This window comes from Gracilinanus agilis, chromosome 3 (assembly GCF_016433145.1).
Source record: "Gracilinanus agilis isolate LMUSP501 chromosome 3, AgileGrace, whole genome shotgun sequence".
NCBI classification, from domain to species: Eukaryota; Metazoa; Chordata; class Mammalia; order Didelphimorphia; family Didelphidae; genus Gracilinanus; species Gracilinanus agilis.
Genome location: NC_058132.1, coordinates 204,015,905 through 204,029,232, shown reverse-complemented (window position 1 = coordinate 204,029,232; position 13,328 = coordinate 204,015,905). Strand labels below are relative to the sequence as shown.

The following is a 13,328-nucleotide window of genomic DNA, read 5'->3' as shown; positions in this document are numbered from 1 at the left end:
AAACAACACACAATTATTTTAAAAATCCAAAGAAAGGCAGGTAGGTAGCACAATAGATAGAGCTCCAGGGCTGGAGTGGGGAGGATATGAGTTCAAATGTGACCTCAGATACTTTCTAGCTATGTGACCCTGGGCAAGTCACAACCTCAATTATTTAACCTTTCGTGCTCATCTTAGAATTGATGCTAAAATAGAAAGTAAAGGTTTAAGGGGGGAAAAAGTTAAACTAAACTCAAATATTCAGATAATAAGAAAAAAATTCTTCAAATAATTCTCAAAAGAAAAACAGAAATCACTTGCCAGGAAACAATAATTAGGATCATAGTAGACTCTGTAAGGGCAAGAAAAGATTAGAGAAATTGTAATAGAAAATCTATGAACCTTAAAAGCATGTGTGGATATAAAATTATTTACCCAGGAGAACTCAGCCTGCTCCAGCTGGGTATCTGAGAAGCACTCAGGCTTTGAAAAGTTTTCAGCTAGACATATAAAGCCTTGAAGACTTTGAACTATAACCAGTCCTTTCAGTTTATTTAAAACAATTGGTAGGGTCTGTTAAGTGACTCAGTGGATTGAGCCAGGCCAAGCAATGAGAGGCCCTAAGTTCAAATAAAACTTCTAACATTTCCTAGCTGTGTGACCCTTGACATGGATTTGACAAATCACTTACCCCTACAATTGTCTACTTCCTACTGCTCTACTGTCTTAAAATTAATATTAAGACCAAATGTAATGGTTTTAAAAAAAGAAAAAGAAATAGAGTCACATAGCTACAGTGAAAAGAAATTCTTGGTTCTCTTTGTCTATTCTGAAACAATAACTTAAATACCCCTACTTAATACCTCATTAGATTGTGAGGACAGGATTAACTCTCCTTTGTCTACTTTTGAATTAATCAACAAAAGCAAATACACCCATACTTAACCATAAAGTAAGGGAAACTCTTACTACAGGAGTTTGCACCTCCAGAAGGAAGACTGCAACCCACGTGCTAACTCAGTAACGTGTGAATCCAAACTGGATGACAACTCAGAAACATGTGACTCCTAGGAGGAGAATTAATACCTTTACAGGTGAGAAGTCAATCCCACAGACACTGCCCCTGGGCAGGGCTAGAATTTGGAAACTTCGATTGGCCTCTGTGAAGAGGGGCAGGAACAGGAAACCACCATAAAAGCCACAAAATCCTGGGCCTGAGGCAGTCTCCTGGAGTGTGTCTCCTGGATATAGTCTTCTAGGGAACATCACTGGAGACTGCAGTTTGGCTTGGATTGTGGCATCAATTTAGATTTTGACTACTGGACTACTTTGTTGGTTGAGTGAAAAGGGCTGCCTCCTTTCCTATTTTCCTAAGAGTCTAGCTTCCATCTTGGAGGAGGCCTTGTAGTTATTCATTACTGGCTCTCCTGGCTGAGGACTAGTATAGGTATTTTCTCTAACCTCTCTCATATTTCTCTACTTTACTGTTTCCACTCTATTTTGTATATAAACTTCTGACTTGAGATATAATAACTCCGGCTGGCGACTGTGTTATTTCATATAATTTAAGTCCAACCACTAAATTTAACCTTTACACTACTAAGTATTTGAGGTTGAATTTGTCAACTGGGAAAAAAAACACTCTTTAATTAAGGAAAGGGGTACAATGCTAAATTAGACCTCCACGGAAAAGCTTTGCACCACCTCCCACATTGAGGATTTGAACTCTGTTTGCTCTGGTTGCAGACACCTGGGACAATTCCAAGGAGCCATTAAAGTAGGGAAGCTTAAATACCTTTCTAGGGGAACATGGGGACTGATTGGATGAGAGAGATAGTTGATTGGCTTTACAATGGTCACAAAGAAAAATGAGGAGTTCTAGACAGGAATAACAGTGAAGGGCTGATGCTTTACAATGGACACAAAAGGGAAAGACCCAGCCAAAGGCTGGGCCACCTAGGTAAAGAACTTTCTCCAAAAGAGAGAAAAAGAATCAGTGGGACAAAAGAGATACTTAACACCTGATGGGGTTAGCCATCCCCACTTAAGCTACTTTAAGGTCTATTGTTAGTCTGAGACTCCTAAAGTTTGGACTTTCCCTCAGGAAAGTCACACTCTTATGTGACAAGGTCAAACCTGGGGCTTTCACTTTCAAGCTAAGTAAACTGGAGGTCATTAACTCTTATTAGGTTACAATTTTAGGGACTTCTAGATTCCATGTTGACAAATTTGAACTCAATTCTTTCTAACTTCTGACCCAATCTACTCTGCCACCTAGCTGCCTCAAAGGATGACATGCAATGTAACAACAGCTCCCTAGATCAAAGCAATCCAAGTGCTATTCCTTACTCTTTGTCTCCTAAGATAAAATAGAATTGTTTATTTATTACCCTTACCTTTTGTCTTAGAATCAATACTGTGTATTGGTTCCAAGGGAGAAAAGAAGTAAAGGCTTAGGTCAGTGATGGCCAAAAAACAGAGCATAACTCTGGTGGTGTGTCACTTCCAGAAAAAAAAAACAAAACAACACATAATTTCACAATATTTATAGTTTAAATACCAAAAATGTATAATTGTAATAGATAACTGTATTTAATAAATCAAAATAGGTAAATTAATTTAGGTAGAATTGTCATCTATAGTGCACAAAGTGTCTACACTACACCAGAGCAAATGTTTCATCCTCGGCATGAGGCTGTGTGTCATTAAAAATGACACGGGCGTCATAGGTTTGCCATCACCGTCTTAGGCAATGGAGGTTAAGTGACTTGCCCAGGGTCAGAAGAGCCCTAGTGATATTAGACAAAGATGAAGTCAAACCAGAAACTACTCTTAGTATTATTCTATTTATCTTTCTCTTTAAATTTTTTTCTTGATTCTTTTACATCATCTTCATTTCCAAATATTCTCTTTTCTCTTTCCCTCCTCAGAGTCTGCCTTTATAACACAGAGTAAAAAAGAAAACAACCAAAGCAGTTCAACATAACTAAAGACACAATGCTGGGCACACATACAAATGTAACAGATAATTCCTAATTGCTTGGAGTTTACAGAAAGGAGAACCATATTTTTTCCATATTTTTTTAGGACTAGGCTGTCATGCTAGAAAGTACACATTAAAAGAGATAAAAAGGACATTATGTTAAGTGCGGCATGAAAGTTTAAATATATGCTCCTGATGTTCAGTTGTGTCTGACTTTTCATGACCCCATTTGGGGTTTTCTTGGCAAAGATAATGGACTGGTTTGCCATTTCCTTCTTCAGTTTATTTTCCAGATGAGGAAATTGAGGCAAATAGGGTTTAGTGACTTGCTCAGGGTCCCACAGCTAGGACGAATCTGAGACCAGATTTGAACTCAAGTCTTCCTGACATATGCATATGTTTAAGTATATACTCAACATGTAATATATATATATATATATACATATACATTTAATAATTCTGCAGTAATATTTATAAAGGAAAGTCTCCTACTCTTACAAGAAGGAAAAACTAAAAATAACAGTGGGCTATTTTAATAATAAATCAGAATATGAAGGGCAGGTAGGTGGCACAGTGGAAGGAACATTTTGCCTAGAATCAGGAAGGCAGGCTTCTCTTTCTGAGTTCAAATCCAGTCTCAGACACTTATTTGACCCTGGGCAAGTCACTTAAACCTATTTGTTTCAGTTTCCTCATCTGAAAAATGAGTTGGAGAAGGAAATGGCAAACCAGTCCAGTATTTTTGCCAAGAAAACCCCAAACTGGGTCACAAAAGAGTCACATACACACACAGAGGACTGAACAACAACATCAGAATATGATAAACCTAACACCAAGATACACCAAGAAAGAAATTGCAGTGCTGAGCAGAGTAGTTAGTAGGACTACAGAAAGAGATAAGAAGTACTAAGATCTGTGGTTTTGTCAGTTTGGGGTAACCAGATCTGCAAAAGTATATGGTGCCTCAGAGGAGGATGTTAGGAAGTTTCCTGAGGTCCTGAAAGGTTAAATGAAAGTTTGACCAGGTGGTCGTAGCTTTAAACCCAGTACTATCCTTACTGCCTCTGTCCAAACTATGAATCTCCAAACCTATTGTACATTTTGACCTAGCAATTCCCTTGTTAGAACTTCATTTTTTACAAAAGGACCTCTGAAAAAAAAAAAAAGCTACTTTATTTGTAACAACCAAAGCCTAGTGAACCTCCACTAATGGAGACCGAAACAATGTTAGGATTTAGTAGCTAAACCCTGAAGGTGCCCAGAGTTGCTTGCTCAAGGTCACACAGTTAATTGGTAGGAGGGCCATTTGAATCTAGGTTTTCCTGACTCCAAGCTCCGCACACATTTATTTGATTGTTATACATTTTCTTGATGGTTATATATTTATAACTTTTTAAAAAAGTCTTATTTCCCACAAAATTGAGTTGGAAAGAATAAGAGACCAAGTGGTTTTTACTGGGTCTCCTCAAATAGACTCGGGGACAGTCTGTCTCTTGCTCTTTGTACTGTACGAGGTGTGACGACCTATCCCCACCCCCAAGGGTAAATGGGCTTTAGGAAATATTCGATTGGAAATTAACAATCCCGGGCAGGTCCCACTCCGGTAGGGAGGGACTGAGCCAAGGGCGGGACTCAGGACTAGTGGGTGGAGCTTGTCAGCGCGGGGGCGGAGTTAGAACACAGGGTTGGAGCCCGAGCCTAGGCCCCGCCTCCCTCGCCTGCGCTTTCAGACCTCTGCGGGCTTGGCCGCTACCCGTTTACTTGCGGTTCCCGAGAGGCAGCTTTCAGGTAGGAGGCGTGCAGCTAGGCACGCTGAGCTGAGGGGGAGGGAGATAGGCTGGCGGGGAGAGGGAGGCGGGCCGCAAGTGTGCAGGCCGGCGGGCTGGACTATGCCGCTGCTCTGCATCCCGCGGCTCTCACCCTCGCTCTTAGCTTGAGTTCACTCCACAACCGTCCCTTCTTCCTGGAGGTGCGAGGCAGGAAAGGATCGCGGCAGAGTGGGGACTGCACCTTCACCGCGTCCCCCGGGATCGCACCGCCTTCACTTCCCCACCTAGCAGCGGGAGATGTATACCCCCTTCCCCCCACCTCCCCATCTCTCTACTCACCCATGCCTGCTGCATGCACCTTCTGTCTCTAGCGCCCGGATTCCCCGGGCTCCTGAACCCGGGGCGGCGTGAGGACACCGGCACTGGGCTTAGTGCCCAGAGCACCCGCCCTGCTTCCTGCCCCCGCCCCTTCCCTCACCATTTTCCCCTCCTCCCGGCTGGACCCAGCGTCCATGGTGACGGGCGATAGCCGGCTGAGCCAGGGACAAAGCTGGCAGCGGCCGCCGCCGCCTCCTCGCCTTTGCTTTTCGCTCCAGTTACTCCCCGCAGAGGCGATGGAGGCCTGGGCCCGGGGAAGCCCCCCTATCGGGGCCTGGAGCACGGGACATCACTGTTCTACTGTTGTGTATGGCCACGTGGCCACATCGAGGCAGCTCTGTCACCCCTTATGACCCTCTCTTCCTGCACACACACACTGGAGAGAGAAAGATTCTCCCCGGGGCGCCCCCTCCAGTGGTGGGGGGCCGTGAGCAGCAGGAAGGTAGGTTATATATACTTTGACTAGAGAGCTGAGTAGGGGAATGGGAAATAAAGGAATAACCCACCTTGATATAGTGCTTTGACATTTACAAAGCACTTTCTGGCTCATTTTGCTGAGGAGGAAACTGAGGCAAACAGGGTGAAGTGACTTGCCCAGGGTCACCCAGCTAGTAAGTGTCTGAATCCAAATTTGAACCCAGGACTCAAGGCCTGAGTTCTAGCCATTGTATCATCTAGTTGCTTCTTAGGTAGATGGCTAATGTGTGTATTATCCTCATTAAGCAAAGAGGAAATAACTTTGGGAAGTCTTGCAGGACTTGCAGAATCAACAATGTTAGACCTGAAAGGGTCTTCAGTGATCCAGTTAGTTGAACCCAAGTCTCATGTGGCCACTGATTTGCATGTCCAGTGAGGCACAGTGGATTAGGAAATAGGACTTAAAAGAATCTGGAAGAAGAGGGGCAGTTTTGAAAGTAAGGAGGGATTCAGAGGCATGAAGGCAGGCTGTGTTTCTGTGTAGTCAGAGCTGGTGGTAGGGAGGAATGAGTCAAGAAAAGGTGTGTGAGTAGAGTCAGAGAAGGGGGGGCTGACACCCCTGATCCCTTGCTTTCCTGGGACTCCCAGCCTCCCCTGGGCCCTTGGCAGATAAGAGTAATTAGGCTGTGCTTTTAATCACAGCTGGATTTACAAGCTAGAGGGAATGAAAGGCAAAGGCAAAGCCCAAGCCCGAAGGAGTGTGAGTTGAGGGGTAGCTCCATCCTCCAGCACCCTAGACTGCAAGCCACCATGCTTGATTGGCCCAGAGAGCCCTGCCTTCCCACCTATTTACTTGGCCCCCTCTTAGCTTTCTCTACTGTTTTTCCTTTTCTTCCAGGACACTGGGTTCCCAGGGAGCCGCCCCAGAGCTTAATGATTGCCCAGACAGTGGCTATAAAGGGAGCCGGGGAGCCCAGCACTTGAGACAGCGGCTGAAAGCCCCAACTCAGCAGTTTAGGTGTTACTGTGCCGGAGAAGGGGCAGGCAGGCTTGTGGTGCCCAGAGCAGCTGAAGTCCCAGAGGGCAGGGCAGGGCCCCCCTGCTCCTTCCCTGTGGACATCATGGTTGCCCGGAGTTATGGGTATTACCGAACTGTGATTTTTTCTGCCATGTTTGTGGGCTACAGCCTCTATTACTTCAACCGGAAGACTTTCTCGTTTGTCATGCCATCCCTGGTGGAAGAGATCGTACTAGACAAAGATGACTTGGGTGAGGACTCCGGGAGGGCTGGGGCCTGTGGCCCATGGGAGATGGTGGGTATTTGTGGGGTGTGTAAGGGGGTACAGCATGTACTTGGTGAATGCTGCATGCTATGAGCCATGGATATGTGGTAGAAAGCATGCCTATTTAATGGGTAATACAGAAGCATGTATGTTTGCTTGTGGGGTTTTTAAATGAAGACAAGCTGGAAGGCTAGGGCTTAGTGTATACCCCTCCATTTTACAGATGAGGAAACTGAGGCTCAGGGCATTGAAGTGACTTATCCAAGGCCATACAGTTAATAAGTGTCAGAATTTGAATTCTGGTTTTCTGACTTCTGGTCAAGTTCTTTCCATTCCCTTATGCTGCTCACCCCATGCAGTTGTGGGAAAGCTCTGTGTGGGTGACCTATAAGTGTATGCTGGGGTAGCCTATGTGATCTCCGCTGAGGAAGGGCCTGGGAATGCCATCCCCAGGGGTGTGGGTGGTGTTCAGACTGGGATAAAGATCAGGAGGGCCCAAAGGCACGCATGTGGCCTCACCTGCCCACTCTTGAAGGGACAAGATCCCTGGCTCAGGGCTCAGGCCTTCTGTCCCGGGGCTTACAAATGCAGTATCAGGGCTGTACTTTCTGTGGAGAGGGGGCAGATGAGTGAAATGAGCCCCTGGGAAAGGAGAGCTGTTTTGTCCCGAAGTCCCTTCCCTTCGCTCCTCTCCCTGACAGCTGGGCTAGAACATTCCAAGAGGCAGAAAAGGTCAAGGGTCATCTTGGGACTGGCCCTGAGAGGGAAGGCTGAGGAGATGAAGTGAAAATAGGGTGGATGTGAGAATTTGTACCCTGGTACCAGTAGACATATCTCCGGTGAGCCCTGGGACACTCACTCTTCTTTGTCCCACAACCCACACCTTGCACGCATCCTGTTTATCTGCTGTCCTTGTGGCCCAGTGGGCAGAACCCTGGAAACAGTGCTTCCCTTTCAAAGGGGGCCTGGATTCCCTTGTTGGGCAGCCCTCTCGGACTCTGACCCTGTGCTCTCCAATCCCATGGTCTCTGACCTAGTGCCCTTTGACTTCCCATTCTACCTATTCCCCTCATTATTTTTAAAAATAAGTTTTATTACTGCCTTTTATTTTTAATCATTTCCAGAAATACTCCCTTCCTCTCTCTTGTTTTTCTAAAAACCCTTATCGTTTGTCTTAGTATAAATTCTAAGATAGAAGAGCGGCAAGGGCTAAGCCATTGGGGTTACCCAAATTGGGGTGCCCAAGGTCACACAGCTCCATTTGAACCCAGTCCCTCCTGACTCCAGGCCTGGTGCTCTCTCTACCATACCACCTAGCTGCCCTTTCCCTCTTTCCTGTTTGAAATGGAGCTGTCCTCTTATTATAAAGTTTGAGCAAAAACACTTGATACAATGGCCATGTCTGATAAATGTGTACAATATTCTTCTCTAGCAGTCTCCTAGCTTCCTGCCAAGAAAAGGGAGGGAAGTTTCATTACTTGTTTTCTGGGACCAATGATGGATTTTCCCTTACTTGTAGGTTGGCTTTCTTTTAGTGATTTTTTTTTCATTGACCTTTTTCCAGTCACTGCCCCTTTAGCTCTTGCTCCCTGACTCTACCCACAGGACTCATCACCAGTAGTCAATCCGCCTCGTATGCCATCAGCAAGTTTGTGAGTGGGGTGCTGTCGGACCAGATCAGTGCCCGCTGGCTCTTCTCGTCTGGGCTGCTGCTGGTTGGACTGATCAATGTGGCTTTCTCCTGGAGCTCCACAGTGTCTGTCTTTGCCACCCTCTGGTTTCTCAATGGGCTGGCCCAAGGGCTGGGCTGGCCCCCTTGTGGGAAGGTGCTCCGGAAGGTAGGCATCTCCCCTGGAAGGTAGGCATCTCCTGGAGGGCCTGTCCTCAGGCGGGTCCAAGGGATGCTCAGGGGATGTCAGGAGTACCCCGGCTTTTACCTTTCTCCAGGGTGGATTTCTCAGGAACTTAGCTGGGCTCAGATTGCTCATCAGGATATTTCAGGCACTTGGGTGATAGCAGGGATCGGGTGACAGCCTGGGGAAATGGCCAGGAAGAAGCCCTAGTCTTGGCTATCTGCTGTGCTCCCTCCCTCCTCAATCCTGTAACTCAATCTCCTGGGTCTGCCCCCATGCTTCTGGGCTGCTAGATTAATGTGCCAGGCCCCCTTACTGCCTAGGGAGGGAGAGAGAGACAGAGACAGAGACAGAGAGAGAAAGAGAGTAAGGGGGGGGAAGGATACAGCGTGAAACTCTTTCCTGAGGGATTTAGCATCCACATTGGAGGATGGGACAGGCACTCACCTTGCCACATTCTGCCCCTCAGTGGTTCGAGCCATCCCAGTTTGGCACCTGGTGGTCCATTCTGTCAACCAGTATGAATCTGGCTGGAGGGCTGGGCCCCGTCCTGGTCACTATCCTGGCACAGAACTACAGCTGGCGCAGCACTCTGGCACTTTCAGGGGCACTGTGCATGGTCATCTCCTTCCTCTGCCTCCTCTTCATCCAGAATGAACCAGCAGATGTTGGGCTACGAAACATTGATCCCACCCCCAAAAAGGGCAAGAAGGGTGAGCCCCTGCACTACCCCTGGCATCTCCATTTGTATACTCTTGCCCTTCATTAACTCAATCATTAATTCCCTCAAGTACTGCTTGTGGGCCTTCTAAATGTCCAATCTGATGCACAAAGAGCAGGAAAACAGGGTCTTAGCCCATAGTATATAGTTGTAGGAGCTGTCACGTGGCAAGTGAAATAACACAACAGTACAAAAGTGAAGTTGTACTTTTCCAAGAAGCACCAATGAATGGTGAGACCTGTAAATTCCCTGAGCTGGTCCTCATCTCTACCCAGAAATGTGCCAGATCCAGGGCCTTTCTCTGCGCCTTCCCTGCCCTGGGCTTTACAAACACACATCTCCTGGAGCCCAGAGTGTTTTCCTTAGAAAACCCATTGCTGTCTAGGTTTCCCCCTTAGTCCACCCTTCATCCCCTTTTCCGGGGCCTCAGGTCCTACTAGACGTGGTGTCCAGAGGGGAACACGGGGGATAGTGGAGGGCAGTAGGGGGCTGTCCTTCAGGCTGACCCCTGTGCTCTGCAGCTGGACATTGCTCCAGCAGCTGGTTAATGAGTGTCGGGGGCTTGGGAGGAGACCGTGAAGGGAAATAAGAGGCTAAGTCTCCAGACTCCTCCAGCCCCCTCCTCTGCTTCCTCCCTTAGGCTCCCAGGATGATGAGAGCACTCTCCAAGAACTGCTGCTGTCCCCATACCTGTGGGTTCTCTCCATTGGCTACCTGGTGGTGTTTGGGGTAAAAACTTGCTGCACTGACTGGGGCCAGTTCTTCCTTATTCAGGAGAAGGGGCAGTCAGCCCTCGTGGGTAAGAGGAACTTGCAGCTAGTACCCAGAAGATACTGGGCTGGGAAAGGACAAGTTCAGGAGCTCTCTAGGAGCAGAGGATACAAGGATAGGCATGGGAGGCAGCAGACAGCATTGTAGGTTTGGGGGACACGGTGCTCCCTCCCTCTGTCACTGTAGCCTTGTTCCTGGGTGACTGAAGTGGCAAGAGATGGATCTGAGCTCAGCTCTGCCTCTGTGCGCTAAGGGCAGGCTCTCCCTAGGCTCTGCTTCCTGGGTCTACCAGCAGCTTCTTTCCATTACAGGCAGCTCTTATATGAGTGCCCTGGAGGTTGGGGGCCTTGTGGGTAGCATTGCAGCTGGCTACCTGTCAGATCGGTCCATGGCAAAGGTAAGAGATCACAGAAGGAGACTGGCCCTGATGAAAGTTCCTAAAAGCAAAGTTTTGATCTGCCCCCCTCCCAGGACAGCTGACGTAGGCATCAGGTGGGGAGGAAGAGTGTGAGCTTGGAGTGGGCACAGGAACCCACAGAATGGTGTTATGAGTAGCTGCACCCCCTTAGAATAGACATGAAGTCCTAGAAGACGGGTGGGCAGAAGCAGCCTGAACCTTTCTCCACGGCTGTGGACACTGCCCTACCTCCAGGAAGGGGGGAGAGTGTGTGGAGGAGGAAGGGCTGAGCTGAGCAGCTGCTGGGCACGTGCTCCATGTTGGAAGTGGAGGTGGGGGAGCAGTGGAGTTTGGCCCCAAGACAATGAATAGCCCTAGGGCCCCCAGTAGGTTTGGGGCCAATACAGCACTGTGGGTGGGATTGCCAAAGCCCTGTTCCCTCTGGCCTCAGAGGCCCTGCTGTGTCAGAGTCCGCAAAGGGAGGTTCTCTGCCCTTCTCCAGGGGTGTAATTGCTCTTGATATCCGTACAGGTGGGGCCGAAGGAATATGGGAGCCCACGCCACGGACTGTTGCTCTTCATGATGGCTGGGATGGTTGGGTCCATGTACCTTTTCCGAGTTACAGTTACTAGTGATTCCCCCAAGGTAAGGGGGGATGGGCCCAAGACAAGACTGGACTTGGAGAGGCTCTCTGGACCCATTTTGCCTTCTCTTTATTCTAGCTTTCCTTCCCTTGATTTCTAGCTCTTAATTTCCCCTAATGTTCTACATGGATCTGATTTTTCCCTCTTCCTTTGGGCCTCTGAGTTTTCTTTGGTCTTGGGTTTTGGTTTCTTCTCTTTCCTATAATCCTTCTAGGATGCTGCCTTCTGGACACCAGCTCTACACCCTCTGGCTGAGCTCACTGGCTTCACAGAGCATGAGGTGTCTCTTCTGTCTCTGTCTTCTACTTTTACCCTGGTCCCCTCTCCTTTACCCCAACTGGTACACTCTTGGTATAGCTATCACCCATTTCACTAAGCAGTGCCCCTTTCCCACTCCTCTTAGTACCCAATCTGTCCTGGTGCCCTAGGAATATCTTCTTATCACTCATCCCTAGAGTCCGTACCCTTTCTTTCCCCATCTCCCTTCACATGGTGGTGTTAGTTTCCTATGGTTATAAACCTCATTCTTCTTGCAGCTCTGGATACTGGTACTGGGCGCCATTTTTGGCTTCTCCTCCTATGGTCCCATCGCCCTGTTTGGAGTGATTGCCAATGAGAGTGCTCCTCCCAATTTGTGTGGTACTTCCCACGCCATTGTAGGGCTAATGGCCAATGGTGAGTCCTTCCCTATCACCACTGACTCCCCTTCCCCACTGTTTTGGGTTTTGCTCTGATAGCACCTTTCTCTTTGGTGTACCTTTCTTGGCAGCCTGTATTTAGTTTGATCCTTCTATTTCTCCACACAGTGGGCGGATTCCTGGCTGGGCTACCTTTCAGCACCATTGCCAAGCACTATAGCTGGAGCACTGCCTTCTGGGTGGCAGAGATGACCTGTGCCATCAGTACCATTGCCTTCTTCGTTCTCCGAAACATCCGAACCAAGATGGGTCGGCTGCCAAAGAAAGCTGACTAAAGGCAGGCACAGGGGATTCTTTGGTGCCTGTGTGTGCTCCCCAGGTCTTTACCTGGCACACAGCCTCAGGCTTCCCTTTTCTGCCTCTTTTGACCCACATAAGCATTGAGGTTATCATTGTAGAATAGGGCTCCAGTTCCCAACACCCTTTGCCTGTCAATTTATTTAAATTATAACCTTTGTTCCCAAGCTATGGCAGCTCTCCATCCTGTGCCCAAAACAAATAGTTACACAATTGAGCCTGCGTCAGGGTTAGGTCCCCTGTGCCTAATTGCCTCCCACTACCCCACTTCCACTCCTTTTGGTATCTAGGAAATGCCTTGACCAGGTTGAGCAGTTTGGTCAGTCAAGAAGCCATGATGACATTCTACTGACCTCATTCCCACTGTATAGAGGACGCCCCCAGACACCAACATTGAGGACTAATTAAAACCTGAGGACTCAATAGAGGATGGGGCACTTTTACCTTTTATACTCTGTACAGAATTGGAATAGGGAGTGAATTTAAGCATTGTAATGGAAAAGAAAAAAAACCTAACTAGATTTGATAATAAATATTGTTGGCAATTTATTTCAAAAGAGGTGGGAGAAACTTAAGCCAGTTCATGAGCTACTCTTGCCAAAACTGGTAGAGGGTTTTGGCACCAAGAGCATGGAAGCTATTGTCTGACAGCTCCACACACCTTGACGTTCAGCTTGTTCTTCTCTGTGTAAGAGCTACTAAAGTGTTTCTAACTTTCCTAGATACCTTAGTATTTGTTATCCCATCTGATGTTCATAATCTCTACAACCTCCAGGACAAGTAGCATCCCAACCTTCTTATGTAGTAGGGAAGGTAATTCTGTTCAGAAACTTGTTCTATTTAGTTATGTTGGGCTATTTTTTAAAACAAACTGTGCCCACTTTGTTTACTCAAATGATTTATAAAGTGTTGAAAATGAAGGTGATTGTGCCACTGATTTTTCCCTGGTCAGATCATATCTAGAAGAACAATTGCCTAATTGGGTGCAGTACATTTCAGGGAAGGAGATTTATAACAGGGAAGAGATTCACCAAAGAATCTCCAGAAACAGGGTTTTTAGGGTGAAAGAAAGAAAACGTTCAGGTGTCACATATAAGGAACATTGGTATCCATATGAAAAACAGCTTTTCACTTTCTT

General features: G+C 47.2%; 1 protein-coding gene across 2 annotated transcripts; it reads left to right on the top strand.

The window, feature by feature from the left end:
* Nucleotides 1–4,695: 4,695 nt before the first annotated feature.
* Nucleotides 4,696–13,110, top strand: SLC37A4 (solute carrier family 37 member 4). Of its 2 annotated transcripts, XM_044669622.1 has the most exons (10): nucleotides 4,696–4,750; nucleotides 6,425–6,795; nucleotides 8,415–8,647; nucleotides 9,132–9,375; nucleotides 10,024–10,182; nucleotides 10,466–10,551; nucleotides 11,083–11,196; nucleotides 11,410–11,475; nucleotides 11,732–11,870; nucleotides 12,002–13,110. In XM_044669622.1, exons 2-10 carry the CDS (start codon nucleotides 6,648–6,650, stop codon nucleotides 12,166–12,168), a joined length of 1,356 nt encoding a protein of 451 aa, XP_044525557.1. In that variant the 5' UTR covers nucleotides 4,696–4,750; nucleotides 6,425–6,647; the 3' UTR covers nucleotides 12,169–13,110. The 2 variants fall into 2 exon arrangements, with proteins under 2 accessions (XP_044525557.1, XP_044525558.1); XM_044669623.1 differs by lacking the exon at nucleotides 11,410–11,475 and having other exon boundaries at nucleotides 4,700–4,750.
* The last annotated feature ends 218 nt before the right edge of the window (nucleotides 13,111–13,328 follow it).

What these genes read in the sequence shown, in the direction of transcription:
- SLC37A4 (XM_044669622.1), top strand. Translation starts at nt 6,648, where the DNA reads ATGGTTGCCCGGAGTTATGGGTATTACCGAACTGTGATTTTTTCTGCC. An exon ending in CAGATCGGTCCATGGCAAAG is followed by an intron (nt 10,552 to 11,082) that starts GTAAGAGATCAC and finishes ATATCCGTACAG; the next exon opens with GTGGGGCCGAAGGAATATGG. An exon ending in TGTAGGGCTAATGGCCAATG is followed by an intron (nt 11,871 to 12,001) that starts GTGAGTCCTTCC and finishes TTCTCCACACAG; the next exon opens with TGGGCGGATTCCTGGCTGGG.